Source organism: Macaca mulatta, chromosome 2, assembly GCF_049350105.2.
Source record: "Macaca mulatta isolate MMU2019108-1 chromosome 2, T2T-MMU8v2.0, whole genome shotgun sequence".
NCBI classification, from domain to species: Eukaryota; Metazoa; Chordata; class Mammalia; order Primates; family Cercopithecidae; genus Macaca; species Macaca mulatta.
In genome coordinates this window covers 122,160,416-122,176,664 of record NC_133407.1, presented here as the reverse complement: position 1 = coordinate 122,176,664, position 16,249 = coordinate 122,160,416, and the positions used below count along the sequence as shown (strand labels likewise).

The window sequence follows — 16,249 nt, the reverse complement described above, 5'->3', positions numbered from 1 at the left end:
GGAAGTAGCATTTCTGCCAAGACCTAAAGGATGAGAAGGAGTGAGCCAGGCAGAATGGGGGAGCTTCCCAGGTGAAGGGAATAGTTCCTGCAGAAGCTGGCAGGTGAGAGAAGCCATGGCTTTCAGGGAACCCAGAGAGTTCTCAGTGGTTGGAGTATGAGGCGTGGGGGAAGTTGGCCCCTGTCTCCTCACTGATCTTCTCTCATGTAACTGCCCCTGTGTTCCCTCCACTTCAACCACCCTGACCTCCTTGCTGCTCCTGAATATGCCAGGCACAGCCCAGCTCGGAACCTTTGCAGTAACTGCTGACTCTGCCCCAGGATGTCCACTTGGCTAACTCCCAGCTTCTTTCAAGTCTGTGTCCATGTTTCATCTTCCCACTGAGACCCATTTGAGCATCTACTTATGACCACAGGTGGTCCCCACTTGCCACCAGCCACCCTCTTTCCCTCCTCTCCACTTCCTTTTTTCCCAAGTCTCTCTGGTCTCCTTCCACACTGTCTACCTTACTTATTCATCGTGATTATTGTCTCTCTCCCACGCTAGAATGTGAATGTGAACGCCGCAAGGACAGGGACCTTTGTTGTATTCAATGAGGCATCCAGGCCCTTGCACAGTGGAAGGAACAAACAGATGGAATTTGAGAGGCTGGCAGGGAAGCGCCAGGCTGCAGAAGCCTTGTAGGCCTGGGGAAGGCATGTGGGTTTGAGTCCCCAGTGCAAAGGGAAGACATGACGCAGAAGGGTTCCAAGGAAGGCAGAATCAGGATCTGAGTTATGCTTTAATAGCTCACACTTGAGTCTTTGTGGAGAATGACTTGAAGGAGAGTTATATGGTTTGGCTCTGTGTCCCCACCCAAATCTCATCTCAAATTGTAATCCCCACATGTCGAGGGAGGGACCTAGTGGGAGGTGTTTAGGTCATGGGGGCAGATTCCCCCATGCTGTTCTCGTGACAGTGAGTGAGTTCTCACAAGAGCTGATGGCTTTAAAGTGTGGCACTTCCTTGCACATGCTCTCTCTCTGTCTCTCCTGCTGCCATGTAAAATGTTCCTTACTTCCCCTTCGCTTTTCACCATAATTGTAAGTTTCCTGGAGCCTCTCCAGCCATTTGGAACTGTGAGCCAGTTAAACCTCTTTGTTTATAAATTACCCAGTCTCAGGCAGTATCTTTATAGCAGTGTGAAAACTGACTAATACAGAAAACAATTTACTGCTGTATTCAGTTGTACCCAGGCTAGGGTGGTGGCATGGAGGCCTGGGAGAAGTGGATGGACTCCAGAAATTCACTAGAAGGCGGACTCACCAGGTCTGGGAGATCAGACGACTATGAGGTTGCAGGAAGACAGGGCAAGGAAGACTCCCAGGCTCCTGGTCTGAGCAACAGAGTCAGAGTAGAGCCATGTGCTGAGATGGGGCAGACGGGAGGCACAGGTTGGAGGCTTGGGTGTCAAGAGTTCTGTTTGGGCCATGATGAGTTTCAGGTGTTTATTAGACTTTCAAGTGAAGATGTCAAGTAGTTGATTGGACAAGGTCAAAGCTCAGAAGCATGGTCTAGATTGAAAATATATAATACATTAGGGGAATATTGGCTTAGAGTTCTCTTTAAAGCCCTGAGAGTGTAGAGAGACAAGAGAAGATGTCCGAGAACTGGGCCTAAGGACCAAGTCCTGGAGCCTTCTGACTTGATCCCTGAAGAATGAGGACTTTGCCAGGAAGGTAGGAAGAAGGCAGTCCAGGCGGAAGGAACGGCATGGGCATGAGCTTGACCTAAAAGAACATGGGCCTCAGGGCTCTTAGAAACTGTGCAAGTCATCCAAAACAAGGAAAGTCTGAGAAACTGTCACAGCCAAAGCAGCCAGAGGGGACATGATGACTGAATGTTACGTAGTATTCTGGAGGGATTCTGGAACAGAAAAGAGACATTAGGTAAAAACTCCGGAAATCTGAATAAAGTATAAACTTTAGTTAATAATAATGCATCAATATGGTTTATTAATTGTAACAAATGCACCATACAACTCACATGTACAGCTGCATACATGTAAGGTGTTAATAACAGGGAAACTGGGTGTGGGGTATAAGATAACTGTCTGTACTATCTTCTTAACTTTTCCCTAAATCTAAAACTATTTTAAAAAATAATAAAGTTCATTTTTTAAAAAAGAGCATGTGTCTCATAAATACACACGTGGGCACACACACATACACACACATACATCCATTCCAAAGACTATGATAATTTCTTTCTCTGGAGAGGACTTTGACCCTGACCAGTGCCTTGAGTCGTCAAAAGACTCAAATACATTGTGAATATCCCATCACCCCTCCCTCTGCCAAAGAACCAAGGGTCCTCACCTCCACCTACTTTCTTTCTGTTTACAGAAAACATACTCTCCTCAGGCCAGATTTCATAGTGAAAATGAGAAGCAAAGACGAAATGGCTCAGGTAAGTCAGACCCACCTAGAATTCCTAGGTGCGGCCAGAGTCCATCCCTTCAGCATGCTCCACAAAAGCACATCCCATAGCCACAATTTCCCTGAGTCCCACTTTGCTCCACAGCTGTTTTGGTTTCCCCCTTGCAGCAAAAGTTCTGGCACCATCTGGGTTCAAATTCTGGCTCCACTACCAACTCATTATGTGATCTTGAGCACGTCACTTGAGCCTTATTTCCTTAACTGTAAAAGGGGCATAACCATTGCTTGAGGCCAGGCATAGTGACTCATGCCTGTAATCCCAGCACTTTGGGAGGCCAGGGCAGGGGGATCACCTGAGGTCAGGAGTTCGAGACCAGCCTGGCCAACATGGGGAAACCCCATCTCTACTAAAAATACAAAATTAGCTGGATGTGGTGGCATGCACCTGTAATCCCAGCTACTCAGGAGGCTGAAGCAGGAGAATAGCTTGAACCCAGGAGGTGGAGGTTGTGGTGAGCCATCGAAAGAAAGAAAGAAAGAAAGAAAGAAGAAAGAAAGAACCATAGCTTGATCAAAGAGCTATCGAGTGGATTAAATGAGGTGAACTGTAAATTGGATATAATTTCATCCTCTGAAGAAAGGATATAAGGTAGTGAACGCCAAATATCTGCAATCATGCCTGGCACTCCTGAAGGCGGGTTGTTGATGACAGACACAATCAATCTGACCAATCAGTGAGGCCCCCGAAGATCAAGTGTCACCTTGGGCCCCTGACTGGTGTCTGAGGTGTGGCAGATGGGCCTTCAGGACACTGGATGGTGTCTGGGGAGCAGAGAGGTACAGGACCCCTGAGTCAGAGCAGAAGCTGGGTCTGGGCAGTGGCCATGGGCCAACCAAAGAGAGCTTGGCCAACAGTTGGCCTTGAAGGTACCAAGACTGGTAACAGGCACCCGAGACCCCAACAGCCAGCTCAAGATTCCCTGAACCTTTCAGACACAGTCTTGAACAGAGGCCATCCAGTACCCTGGACAGCTCCAGGAGTCGCTAGATTTCAGGGGCATAAGTTTTGTGGGCAGAGAACTGGATTGGGTCTTGGTTGGGCACACACGGGCAAGCCACCTCACCTCCCTGAGTCTTAAAGACCTCACCTGTAAACTGGAGGGAATCCCACCCTTCAGGGCTGTTGTGACGAGTGAATGAGATAACAGAAAGGAAAAGGAGCAGGTGGCCAAGGTCTGTAGTCCGACCACCCGCATTCAGGTATCCCAGTCCCACACTGTGTGACTTCAGAGAAGTTGCATCACCCCTCTGAGTCTCCGTTTTCTCTCATTTGCAATGTTAATAGACCCTGCTTCATAGGATTATGAAGATTAAATGAAACAGAACATGAAGCACACAATTAACATGAATTTTTATTTTAGAAGAAACTCAGCACCAGACACAGAATAGATCCTCAAAATTGCCAGCTTCTTGTATCTCCTGAAGCCCCCTGGTGAGCTTGGCACCTCCCACCTTTAGACCTGATTGGCCCACTCATCTCTGATTGTTACAGACACTCCACAAAGCCAGAGAAAGCAACCTGGTGGAATTCCATAGACCTCCGCCCTCAGCCTTCGCACCCAGCGAAGACCCTGCCTCTCAGTGCCACCCACCCCATGATAGTTGGGACATGTTTTAAAGTACCAGTATATACTGTATAGTGTTTGTTCTGCACCAGCCTCTGTTCTGGACTACACACACACACACACACACACACACACACACACACTCTAAGCTGATTAACCTCACAACCATGTGAGAAAAGTACTCTGGTTATCCCCATTTTACAGATGAGGAAACTGAGTTTCTGCAAGGCTAGGTAACTAAATCGTGGGGTCACACAGCTATTAAATGGTGGTGGTGGGACCTAATCCCAGGTATGGCGCTTCAGAACCCCATGCTGGTAGCATCAACGAGGCCGGTGGCCAAAGGAGAAGAGTAGGCGGGAGACCGATCCTGGAAGTCAGGACACTGTGTTCTCGCCTCGGCCCTGGAACCTCGGGGCTAGGAGTCCTCACTGCAGACGTTCACCTGCGCCCTGCCTGCTACCTGGGCGCGGACACCTGCCCTGGCCCCTGCCCCCCTCCTTCCCCCGGCGGCATCTCCTCGCCCGCCGCCGTAACCTGACCCTCGGCGGGGTTTGGGCCTTGGAGCCGCGTCACCGTCGCGGAGGCGCTCGGGCTCCGGACTACGCTCTTGCTGTGCGCTCCCGGGACCCGCAGTGCTGGCTCTGCAGTAGGAGGTGCGCGGGCATGGCGCAGAGGTTGGGCGAGTGGGCCCGGGGGCCCTCCGATGCCACCGGACTCTACCGGGCTGTGCTGCTCAGGTCGGGTAAGTGGGAGCAACGCCACCCTCGCCGCGGGAAGAGCGCGAGGAGGGCTCGGCGGTGCACTGCGCTCAGTCCCTGGTCAGCCCGCCGCTGGGCGCCTCTGCTTCGTTGCTCTGCTTCTTTCCTAACCTTACGTCATTCTTTTTGCTTGCTTGCTTGTTTGTGACAGGGTCTCATTCTTTCTCCCAGGCTAGAGTGCAGTGGCGCAATCGTAGCTCACTGCAGCTTCCAACTCCTGGGCTCAAGCGATCCTCCCGCCTCAGCCTCCTGAGTAGCTGGGACCACAGGTGCGCACCACTACACCCGGCTAATTTTTTAAATTTTTTGTAGAGACGGGGTCTCTCTAGTGCTGTCCAGGCTGGTCTCTAACTCCTGGGCTCAAATGATCCTCACGTCATTCTTTTTAATTACTTTTCTTTTTTTTTTCTTCCTTCCTCCTTTCCGCCTTTCTTTCCTTCCTTTGTTCCTTCCCTCTTCCTGCATTCATCCTTTTGGGGATCTATGACATACATTGTTTTCTTCCTATGTGTGAGAACACGCACACACAGTTTCTTGACTACAGAAGTCCTGTGCGGTTCCACCTCCTGGCTGATCTCTTAAACAGAGACTCACACAAGTGCGCGAAGGCGGCTGTAGGCGCGGCAGGTTTGGGCCAGGAGAGAGGAAAATGGGCACGACCGAGTAGCAGGCAATGGGGCATAAAGAAGCAGGAGCCTGGCAGCAAGGTTGAAGGAGGTCTGCTGTCCAGTGAGGCATGACATAGGAAGGGAGGAGAAGGGAAAGAGAGCTACGAGAGCAACTGCCTTTCTATATGTGTGCATGCAACGATTTGTAAGGAAACACAGGGTGGTTTTATTTCTTAAGGTTGGAGATTGGATGACAGATGCTTTTCCTCTTCCATCTTTTTGTTTGCTTGTTTGCAGTAAGCACGTGTTGCTTTTCTACTCAGGAAAAGGAGGCCTTTTTATTTAGAAGAATGAAGTTAACGTAATGTATGACCAGTGTCCAAATAATTCGGAGAATACAGGGATGTAGGGGGAAAAAAGAGAAAGCAAAGCCCCAGTAAGCATTTGTGGTATTTCCTTCCGGAGTATCCTTGGAGAGAGATGTTTGGAGGAGGTGAAACGCTATCTCGTGCTGGGATCCTGCACCGTGCGGGTCCGTGATTACAAAGCGTCAATGGACTTGGACTCACGGGCCAGCTACCCTCTGCCTTGGGCAAGGAGCTGGCGCTACCCGTGGGCCTGCCCGCCGACCCCTGTGGAGCTAAAAGCGCGAGGCAAACCAGCTGCCGCGTCTGCAGCGGCGGTGCCTGTCCCCGCGCCCTACGCGTCCAGGTCTGGAACTGCTCGCCCCTCTCGCTTAGGCCCCGCCTCGGGGAGATCCCGCCACCCAGTTACTGGAACCACAGTTATCCAAGTCCCAAAGCAAGAAGTGGTCCAAACTTCAGGATTGGCGGCGCCTTCCTGAAGGAGGGTCTCAAATCTGGCTGAGGCGGGGCAGGCAGAGAGGGAGAAGCTTTATCTTCAGACGAATCTGATTTCAAATCCCTGCTCCGGCGATTTCCCCACAAAGCACGCCACCCTAAGTGTCCCCACCCAGTTCTGATCGTTTCACAAAGCTGCGGAGGGGGTCTCCCTAATCTGAAGGCCTTGTGTTCCCCCTCACCTCTTAGCTATCAACCCACGCAGAATAGCAAACACGTAGGAGTGGTTCCAAGGGCTGCAGCCTACCGGGTAAGGAGCAGGAAGGGAGTGGTGCCTGGGAAAAGGGACGGTGGCTGCACTGGCCAGCACTTAGTATCCGCTGCGCAGGCTGCCCTGGCTCCTTCCCTCCACCACTCTACAAGTGTTACCCGTTGACGGTGTCCAGGTTCTTGGCGTCTTGAACAAAGAATTGGACAAAACGCACAAAGCAAGGAAAGAATAAACAAAAGCAAATATGTATTGAAAATGAAAGTACACTCCACAAGGCGGGAGGGGGGCCGAGCGTGGGGCCTCAAGAGCCCCGTTACAGAATTTTCTGGGGTTTAAATATCCCCTAGAGGTTTCCATTGGTTACTTAGTGTACGTCCTATGTAGACAAAGAGGACGAAGTGAAGTTATATAATCATTTACTGAGTGCACTCCCTATGTAAATGGAGAGGATATTTCCTGTCATAGCCGAAGTGCTTCCATTTGATTTCGTTCTGTTCTGAGAAGTCACCGTGAAGCGGCCTTATGTTCCCTGCCTCTAGACCCTATTCTCCTGCCTCACAAGGACACTGCCAATTGTCATCTCCATTTAAGAGATAAGGAGACGGAGGTCCAGAGAGCTTAAGTACCTTGCCCATGGTCCGCTAAGGAACATTTTCTACCCCACAAAGAGGTAGAAAACACATTCAAACTATGGTCCATCCATGCCAAAGTCTGCACACCTTCTGATCATAGTCACAGTAATGACTCATAATTGTTAGTCACTCACGGTCACCCCATCTCTGCTGTACATCTGCCATCTCATCAACTCCCTTCATTCATTTATTCATCCAGCTAATATTTATTGGCCTCTGTTTCCAAGGTGAAGGGATGTATTTATAAACAAAACAGATCTGCCCCTCCTCTCAGGGAGCAGAGTAATGGTAACCGCTATTGGAAACATGAGGAAACCAAGGCTCAGATGGTAACATGACTTGTCTAAGGTCATACAACTCATCGGGAGTGAAGCTGAGATTCAAACCAGGGCCGTGTGCCTCTGGACCCGCTCTCTGGCTGCTCCACACAGGGAGCAGTAGGAAGTGAGAATGGGAGTAAGGAGCCAATTTGGCCATGTGGTGAAGGGGTGGGCTTCCTTTCCTTGAGAAGCTCCCAAGGAGGACATTACAGATTCAGACCCAAAATAGAGGCTGTTTTCATTAACGGTAGCCTCAAGTCATACAGCAGATAATATAACACTGGGTAACTCATGCCTTGAGGCTGGGAGTTCGAGACCAGCCTGGGCAAAATTGTGAGAGTTCGTCTCTATAAACATTTTTAAAAATTAGCCCAGCATGGTGGTGCATGCCTGTGGTCCTAGCTACTCAGGAGGCTAAGGTGGGAGGATCACTTGAGCCCAGAGAGTTGAGGCTGCCATGAGCTGTGTTCGCTCCACTGCACTCCAGCCTGGGCAACAGATCAAAACCCTGTCTCAAAAAAAAAAAAAAAAAAGAAAAAGAAAAATGTTTATCCCAAGGTATTTCAAAATAATTTCGTTTATTTTCTTTTTTTTTTCTGAGACAGAGTTTTGCTCTTGTTGCCCAGGTTGGAGTGCAATGGCATGATCTCGGCTCACTGCAACCTCTGCCTCCTGGGTTCAAGCAACTCTCCTGCCTCAGTCTCCTGAGTAGCTGGGATTACAGGCGCCTGCCACCATGCCCAGCTAATTTTGTATTTTTAGTAGAGACAGGGTTTCACCATGTTGGTCAGGCTGGTCTCGAACTCCTGACCTGAGGTGATCTGCCCACCTCAGCCTCCCAAAGTGCTGGGATTACAGGCATGAGCCACCGTGCCCAGCTAAAATAATGTCTTAATATTAGAGTAAGACATGCTCACCATAGATACTTCAAGAAATTGAGACTAAAGAGGAGGAGGCCTAACACATAATCCCACTAACCACAGGCGGCCACAGGTAACATTTGGAAATGTCTCCTTCCAATCCTTGCTATGCATAGTGTGTGTGTGTTTTACACTGTAGAGATTGTTCTGACTCTAGTCTTTAATTCCACTTTTTTCAGTTGGATGAAAATCTTGAATGCTCACGCCTGTAATCCCAACGTTTTGGGAGGCCAAGGCAGGTGGATCACTTGAGGTCAGGTGTTCGAGACCAGCCTGGCCAACATAGTGAAACCTTGTCTCTACCAAAAATACAAAAATTAGCTAGGCGTGATGGCAGGTGCCTGTAATGCCAGTTACTCGGGAGGCTGAGATGGGAGAATTGCTTGAACCCGGGAGGAAGAGGTTGCAGTGAGCCGAGATTGCACCACTGCCCTCCAGCCTGGCAACAGAGCAAGACTCTGTCTCAAAAAACAAAAAACAACAACAACAAAAAAAGAACTTGAATGCTCTTAAGTGAGTTATCAAAATAATAGTTGCCACTTACAGAGCCCTGACTCTGACTCTGTGGCAGCCACAGTGTGAAGGGCTCTCCAGAACATAACTCCTTGGTTCCTCAAAAACATGTCTGCCCTATTTTAGGGAGGAGGAAACAGAGAGTTGAAGGTCACCTAGTTGTCCAGCAATGCACTGGGGTCTGGGCTGGCACCAGAGTCCATGCTCTTAATCACAGGGTTAGAAGGGTCACCTCTGTGGAATAATTCCTGTTTGGCCATGCCTGGAAGGCAATACAGTCCAGTAGTTCAAGTCCACCTGAGGGGCGTTACCTGCATCCTACCTGGAGCTCAGGTCATGTTCCTGGAAGGGAGGAAATCATCTCTCTGCACTATGGACATCTCTCTGCAGCTGTGCGCATCAGCAGCTATACTTCTCCTCTGCAGCCAAAGGGGCGGACGCAGCCTCCACCCCTGCCTCTGCCAGGTAGGGCTGCCAGATAAAATATAGGGCACTCAGTTCCATCTGAATCTCAGAGAAACAACAAATCATGTTTTAGTGTAAGCATGTTCCAGCTATTTCATGGAATATACTAAAAAGTTATTTGGTGCTCATTAGAAATTCAAATTTAACTTGGATGTGTGGCATTTTTATTTGGTACATCTAGCAACTATGCTGCCAGGAATCATGAAGTTTGCTTGGTTTGACAGCTGTGGTCTGCCCAGGTTCTCCTGCGCACACGCACGCACACACACACACAGAAACAGACACACACACACACATGCTCCCTCTCACATCCTCTCACCATCCATAGATTCACTCACTATGCTTCTTGTCTGATTACACGGGAATTAAAATGTACTGGGGATGGAGGTACCCCAGGGTCCTTCTGCAGCTAAGAGACCAAATTAACCATGTCTAATTGCAGCTGGGTGGAGAGCCAGCTTTCAGAAACAAGACTCTAAGTTCATCCCCACCCCCTCACACTTTCCTGCTTTCACGCTTGAAATCCCTCGACTGGGTAAATTCTTCCCGGTTCAAACTTGTTGTAAAAGCGACTCTCATTGCTTTTATAATCTCTCCACGGATCCCATGACAGGTTCTTTCTGCCAGTACAGCTTCTTCTTCCCCCACCCCGAGTCCTTTCAGCAGAGCATGTTTGAGAGGCAGGGGGCATGGTTTAATCCTAGGGCTGTTTTGTGGGTGGCTGCTCAGAAACCCCATTGAGGCCTTGAAAAGGGGCCTTGGAGATTTAGACTGAATACAGGGTTGAGGAGGAAGTTTTAAGTTGCCATGGAAACTTCTTGTTTGATGTTTGTGGGCCCAGATAAGCTCTTCTAGGCGCCCATGGGCTTGGAGAAAGGGGCCGAAATGAAAGAAAAGCTGTTTGGGGAGGTTATTTTCTGCATACTGCAGCCCAGCCCATTATAGATGCAGGAAAATTCTCCACCTCCCTGTCAGGACTGCCTCCTCTGGTCTTCCCTGTCCCCCTTCCTTTGGGTTCCTCTGGTTCCCAAGAAATTAGAGTTAAAAGGGATGGGAGGGAAGACAGGGAGGGGTGTGCCCAGCCCCTGGGCTTCCCCTCCATGCCCCAGCACACCAGGGGGCTGAGCAAGTATGCAGATCCCCAGACCCCTGGCTTCCCTGAGTCCTTCCTTTTGGAAGAATAGGAAGACCTCCAGGGAAAACCACACAGAAGGATGCAGGAGACAGCGGCTGGGGCTTGAATTATGCAATTACCTGGAGTAAACGCCTCAAAGGCTTGTTTGTTCAGAGGGCCTCTGTTTTCCCATATTCAGATGGACATAACTGAGCCAGATGTGATTCCTAACTAACTACAGTTGTTTGGGAAAGGTTGCTCTTTCTTGCATTTTTAATTCTTAGAGTCTTTTTCTGATAACAAAAGTAATATAAGCTTGAGCCTTTTTTTTTTTTAACGCCACAAACATTACAGAAATGTAGTGACAAAGGAGAAGGGCCTGTAATTTTACGATGTAGAACAATGCTCCTCAAACTCTTTAATATAAATGAACCCCCAGAGGGGTATGTTAAAAATCCAGATTTCATGGTGGCTTCATGCCTGTGATCCTAGCACTTTGGGAGGCTGAAGCAGGAGGAACACTTGAGGCCAAGAGTTCAAGACCAGCCTGGGCAATATAGTGAGATCTCATTTCTACGAAAAATAAAAAATTAGCCGGGTATGGTGGCATGTGTCTGTAGTCTCAGCTACTTGGGAGACTAAGGTGGGAGGCTCGCTTGATCCCAGGAGGTCAAGGCTGCAGTGAGCCATTATGGCACCATTGCACTCACCCTGGGTAACAGAGTAACACTCTGTCTCAAAAAAAAAAAAAAAAATCCAGATTCCTAGGTTCCTCCCTCAGAGGTTCTGAGGATTTAGGCAAGAGCATTTTTAGCACTCATTTCAAATGACATCTAGTAATAATATTTGAGATACATTGATCTAGAGTTGACCTCTGCTAACAGATTAGTGTATTTGCCTCCACACTGGTTCTTTATGTATATACCAACTTTTTTTTATCTTGAAAAGAGATCCTATTATATATGATTTTTCATTGAATATGTAGAAGACATCTTTTTCAGGTCAATACATAGACAGGTTTATTGGCTGCATCTCATCTCGGGGTGTAGCATAGCCTCTTACTTATGGAATGTGGCCTGGGAAGGGGTGGTTGTTGGCCGCTGATCTCACGTACAGTTGCACCTGCACATGGACACATAGCAAGATGGTGCTGTAACAAGCTCAGCACTGTCAAGGTTTTCGGTGTCTTCAGGTTAACAATAGTTATTGAGCCCCTCAGTACTGGGACAGGAAGATAGTAGGCCCCTGCCCTGGGGCTAGCAGTCTGATGGGTTTGTGTACAAGTTGGGCTGTGAAAAGAGTTTTTGTGGGAGAAGCACAGTGACTCCTAACTGCCCAGGGAAAATGATGCCTAACATCCAAGGACTACTGCCCAGTTCTCCTTGGCTGTCAGGTGCGTGTTCCTCTGGAGTGTACCGGGTGACAGGCTTCTGTCTTCTTCAGGGATGAGCAGGAGCTGTCAGAAGTTCCCCCGCTCCAGGATCCTTCTTACTCTCCAGCTGTTAGAAGGCACTGGGACTGGTTCATCTGAGCCACCAAAGACCCTAGGAAATACTCAAAATACTTCTTTGCAGAGCAGGACAATGTGTGCAAGGAACCAGGGTCAGCAAAGAGTGGTTTGAACAAGAATCTAGCTGTCCTCTTCTACCATGAGAGTTTGCGGAAGTTAAGGCAGAGCAGGGTGGGAGGCTGAGGGGGCTACCATTCAAAGTGCCTCAAGAAATGCAGAACTGGGGAAGAAGAAACAAAAAGGACCACACATTGTTTCCAGAAAGTTGTTTTTGCCCAAGAATTTGAGACCCTCTAAGTTTAAGTGGTTCGAGAATGGTCAGCGTGGCCAAGACTCCCTGGACGTGCCTGCTCTGTCCCTCCCACTCCACCCGTCTCTCACCTCCCTCGCTCCCAAGATGGCGCCCAGCCTGCCTTTACATCATACCAGGATCCACCCAGCCTGGGCCTTTCCACTGGCTCTTCCCACCTGACAAAGACTCTCCCGTGTATACAGACTTCACACAACTGACTCCTTGTGATTCAGCTACCCTAAAACACCACCCCCTTTCACCTCACCCAGCCTTGCGTTCATCACGGCATTCCTCACTGCCTGACGTCATCCTGAGTGTCTCCTTCTTTACTGGGTATCCCCCTTGCAGGTAGGTTCCCTGATGGCAGGGATATTACCTGTGTCATTCACATGGTACCCCCAGCACTTAGAACAGTGCCAGGAACACAGTAGGAACTAAATAAATGTTTGTTAAATGCACAAATAATATAGGCCTAAGAAGACACAAAGTTGCATTGGTAATGCCTCCATTCGCCTGTGATGCATGTCCTAGGCCTCATCGCCTTCCAGCCAACCAAGACTCCATGAGAAAGTAAAGTTGGGGTGGAGGCCCGGTCAACTAGTAGACCCCAGCTTCCTCAATGGGGGACTAGGATGACACTATACAATAGAAGACACTTCTAGCTTTTCGAATGAAAGTTGATTCTGAAATTAGGAGAATGCCTCCATTATCCATAAGCACCCAAGGCTGGCCTTAAGGATCTACATACATTTTTTACTTTTCTTGGTTTTTTTGTTTGTTTGTTTGTTTTTCAGGTTCTTTTGAGACAGTCTTGCTCCATCACCCAGGTTGGAGGGCAGTGGCCCAATCTTGGCTCACTGCAAACTCCGCCTCCCAAGTTCAAGCGATTGTCCTGCCTCAGCCTCCCGGGTAGCTGGGATTACAGGTGTGTGCCACCACGCCTGGCTAATTTTTGTATTTTTAGCAGAGACAGGGTTTTACCATGTTGGCTAGGCTGGTCTCAAACTTCTGACCTCAAGTGATCTGCCTGCCTCGGCCTCCCAAAGTGCTGGAATTACAAGTGTAAGCCACCATTCCTGGCCTACTTTTATATTTTACATTCACACGTTCATTCTTTGAGCCACTACTTATGGAACACATATTCTGCCAGGCAAAATGCACCATGCTGGGCTCTGGCCTCAGTTCACATAGAGTCCAGGTCTCTGCTGGAGAAAAGTCCCATATGCTGAGCTTTGACTGTGTGCTTCACTAATGTCATCTCATCCATGTCACCTCCCAACCACCCTGGTATGCTCCACGTTTGACAAACACAGAAACCAAGACACAGAGACACTGAGTGGCTGCTGAAGGGGCTGGTGCTGGAGCCAGGGCCAACACTCGAGCCTGCTGAGACCCAGACACGGTGCTTCCCCTCTCCTACACTCTCCTGTTGGCTCCTCTGTGAAGTGCCCATGGCGTTCGGGGTATCAGGAAAATGTTGTGTACGGAGTTTCTGACCCATTCGTGGATAATCAAGAACTGACCCAATGCTGAGCAGTTTCCCCTCCCTTTACACCCCACCCCTTTCCCCCCAGAGCCATTTTCTCCTGAAGAATCCACACCACTGCCGCAGGAAGCTTGGCTTCCCCTCCCATGGGGAAGTGCTGGAATCCACTCTTGCCTGACCCTCCCATAAAAAACAAGGGAAATTCCTTTACGTGAGCTGCCTTGCTCAGAACAAAGCTTGGCGTGTTTCTTATTCCTCATCAATCTGACAAAATGGGTATTTATTTGTGCCTCTCAAGCGTGTGGCTTGGACATGATGTTCCGCATCGTGGAAGTGGCCGTGTACCAAGTGAAATATCTGTTACTATAGTAACAGTTCCTTTTTATTGATACCAGAATAAACAGGAATGCAAAGGCTGTCTCACTTGTTGGCACATTTCAGCAGCCTCCCGTTCCCAGGGGTTTAAGAACCGCCCTCTAGAGGCAGCCCTCCTTGCTAGTCTGGGACTTCCCAGTGGAGTGAGGAACCCAGCAACACGCTCCTGACTTCCCTTCCCAAGGACTCGACCTGAGAAGTAAGACCATCTCTGTTCTGTTTCCCCCGCTGTCGAGCGCGGTGCTGTTCGGGAGGAGGTGGAAGGGAAGGAGGGCAGACCCTGTGCACTGAAGTGGGCTGTCAGTGGACCTGAGTGCTTTGAGTTTAGGTACCTGGGCTATGTCCCAGCATCTGTAAAATGATACGGGAGATGCCTCCCGGCACCCTGGGTTTCGGAAAAGGGTAGGAGACAAAGAAGTGAGCCCCTAGGCATAGCCCTGCATTCTTGTTGATCTTTTTCTGCTGCATCCTCAGGTGAATCTGAATTAATGCATGATATAGCCTCACCTAAGTCAACTATCACACAGTATGGGGGTTTAATTCTCGGCACAACCGACAGAACACAGGTTTCAGCGTCAGAACTTGGGCTCAGATTCGAGCTCTTTCTTTCACCGGCTGGGTGATTTGGAGAAATCAGATGACTTCCCTGAACTTCAGTTTCCTTGACTGTAAAAAGAGGATAATGACAGTACCCACCTTCTCAGTCTGTCGTAAGAATTTCATATTTCATGAGATACGACTGCTAGGTGCTTAGCACAGTGCATGGCACATAGTGCATGCAGGTTAACGTGTGAAGGGCCTGCCTTTCTGGTGAATTTGGCTTTAGGACTTTGCAATACAAGGCAAGTCTGAGATTGGGCCAGAAATCAAGAGCTGTAGGATTGGGTGTGTCACTTTTTGAAACTGCTACCAAACTCAAGTCACTTCGAGCTTCAAGGCAGCCCCCACACCTGCATCTCTGGGTGACTTAGATCCTAAGTGGCCCTCTTAGTTCTGTTGGTGGTAAGTACCTGCTGGAATTTTCCCTGCAGAGGCATCTGCCAGGTAAAGTGGCTGGCATCATGCCACTAATGAGCCAGCAGGGATTCCAGGTCTGCTGATGCTTGTTCCAGATCAACTGCACAATGCTGTCCACTAACCTTGCTAAGGACCCTCCATGTCTAGCCCTGGACTCTGCTATTTAATTGATTCAAAATCCTAAATGCCCACCCAACATTCTCCCAAGGTAGGAAATTACAACGGACCCAAGGCAAAATGTTCAGGAAGTCAGCCTTGAGTCATTGCATCCAAATGGACAAGCAGCTCTGCTGGGGGCTTCCGAGCATCGACCAGAGGCTGCTGAGAGATCTGGAGGTGGCTCCCAGATACACTGTTCTTTGGCTGCTGGCCAGTGAAATACAATTAGGCACTTTCCCCATGGAGAGGAAAAAAGCCAGAAGGGTCAGGAAATCCAGTGACCATGCTTGTCACTTTTACTGAATGCCTCTTTTTCGTTTGCCAGTCGTTATTTTGAAAGCCTCTCTTCTCCTCTGCCTGCCATCCCATTAAATGCTGAACCAAGAGGGTCCTGAATGTGTTCTGAACTCAGCAGCTTGAACAGTAATAAGGAAGTGGGGGCAGAGGAGGAAAGGCCAACAGCTGGTCCTCTCCTAAACGAGACCAGCCTGAGGCCAGACAGGCCTGTGGATTCTAGCTTAAGCCCAAAGCTGCTGGGGCCAGGCTGGGTCTCCCCAGGGAGAGTCTGTATTTCACATAGGCTATTAGTCCTCAAGTTAGCAGGCCTCCATGTTCTCACCTATAAAATGGGCTCACACAGCCTCTTCATTGGGGTTTCTTGACTATCTAGAGAGAGAAAAGGGACATAACCCTGCTTTGTCAACTAAAAGACATTTTGCACCTTGAAGACAGTGGAGAGATAGAAAGAGCACTGAATTTGGCGTCCAAGGTCCTGGCTTTGCTGCTTACTCTCTGTGTATCTTGAGACAAGTAGCTTGGCCTCTCTGAGCCTTAGTTTTCTCATCTATAAAACGGGGTACCACTGGCTGCCTCTGAGGGTGATTTAGAGATCCAGATCAAATTCGAGAGGTGACCACAGGATTTCTTCAGGACAGAAGTACCATGGTTTGTCTTCGGTGAGTGT

At 49.1% G+C, this 16,249-nt stretch overlaps 1 protein-coding gene across 7 annotated transcripts in view; it reads left to right on the top strand.

The window, feature by feature from the left end:
- FAM107A (family with sequence similarity 107 member A) overlaps positions 1-16,249 on the top strand; it is a 63,304-nt gene that overhangs the window by 36,150 nt on the left and 10,905 nt on the right. For 3 of the 7 annotated variants that reach the window (XR_013413369.1, XM_077990358.1, XM_015130522.3), the window contains exon 2: positions 2,385-2,448. Coding sequence is in view for 4 of the 7 variants with exons in the window: in XM_077990358.1 (XP_077846484.1) it covers positions 2,385-2,448 (64 nt within the window). In the remaining 3 variants the exon portion in view is untranslated. 7 annotated transcript variants of the gene reach the window in all.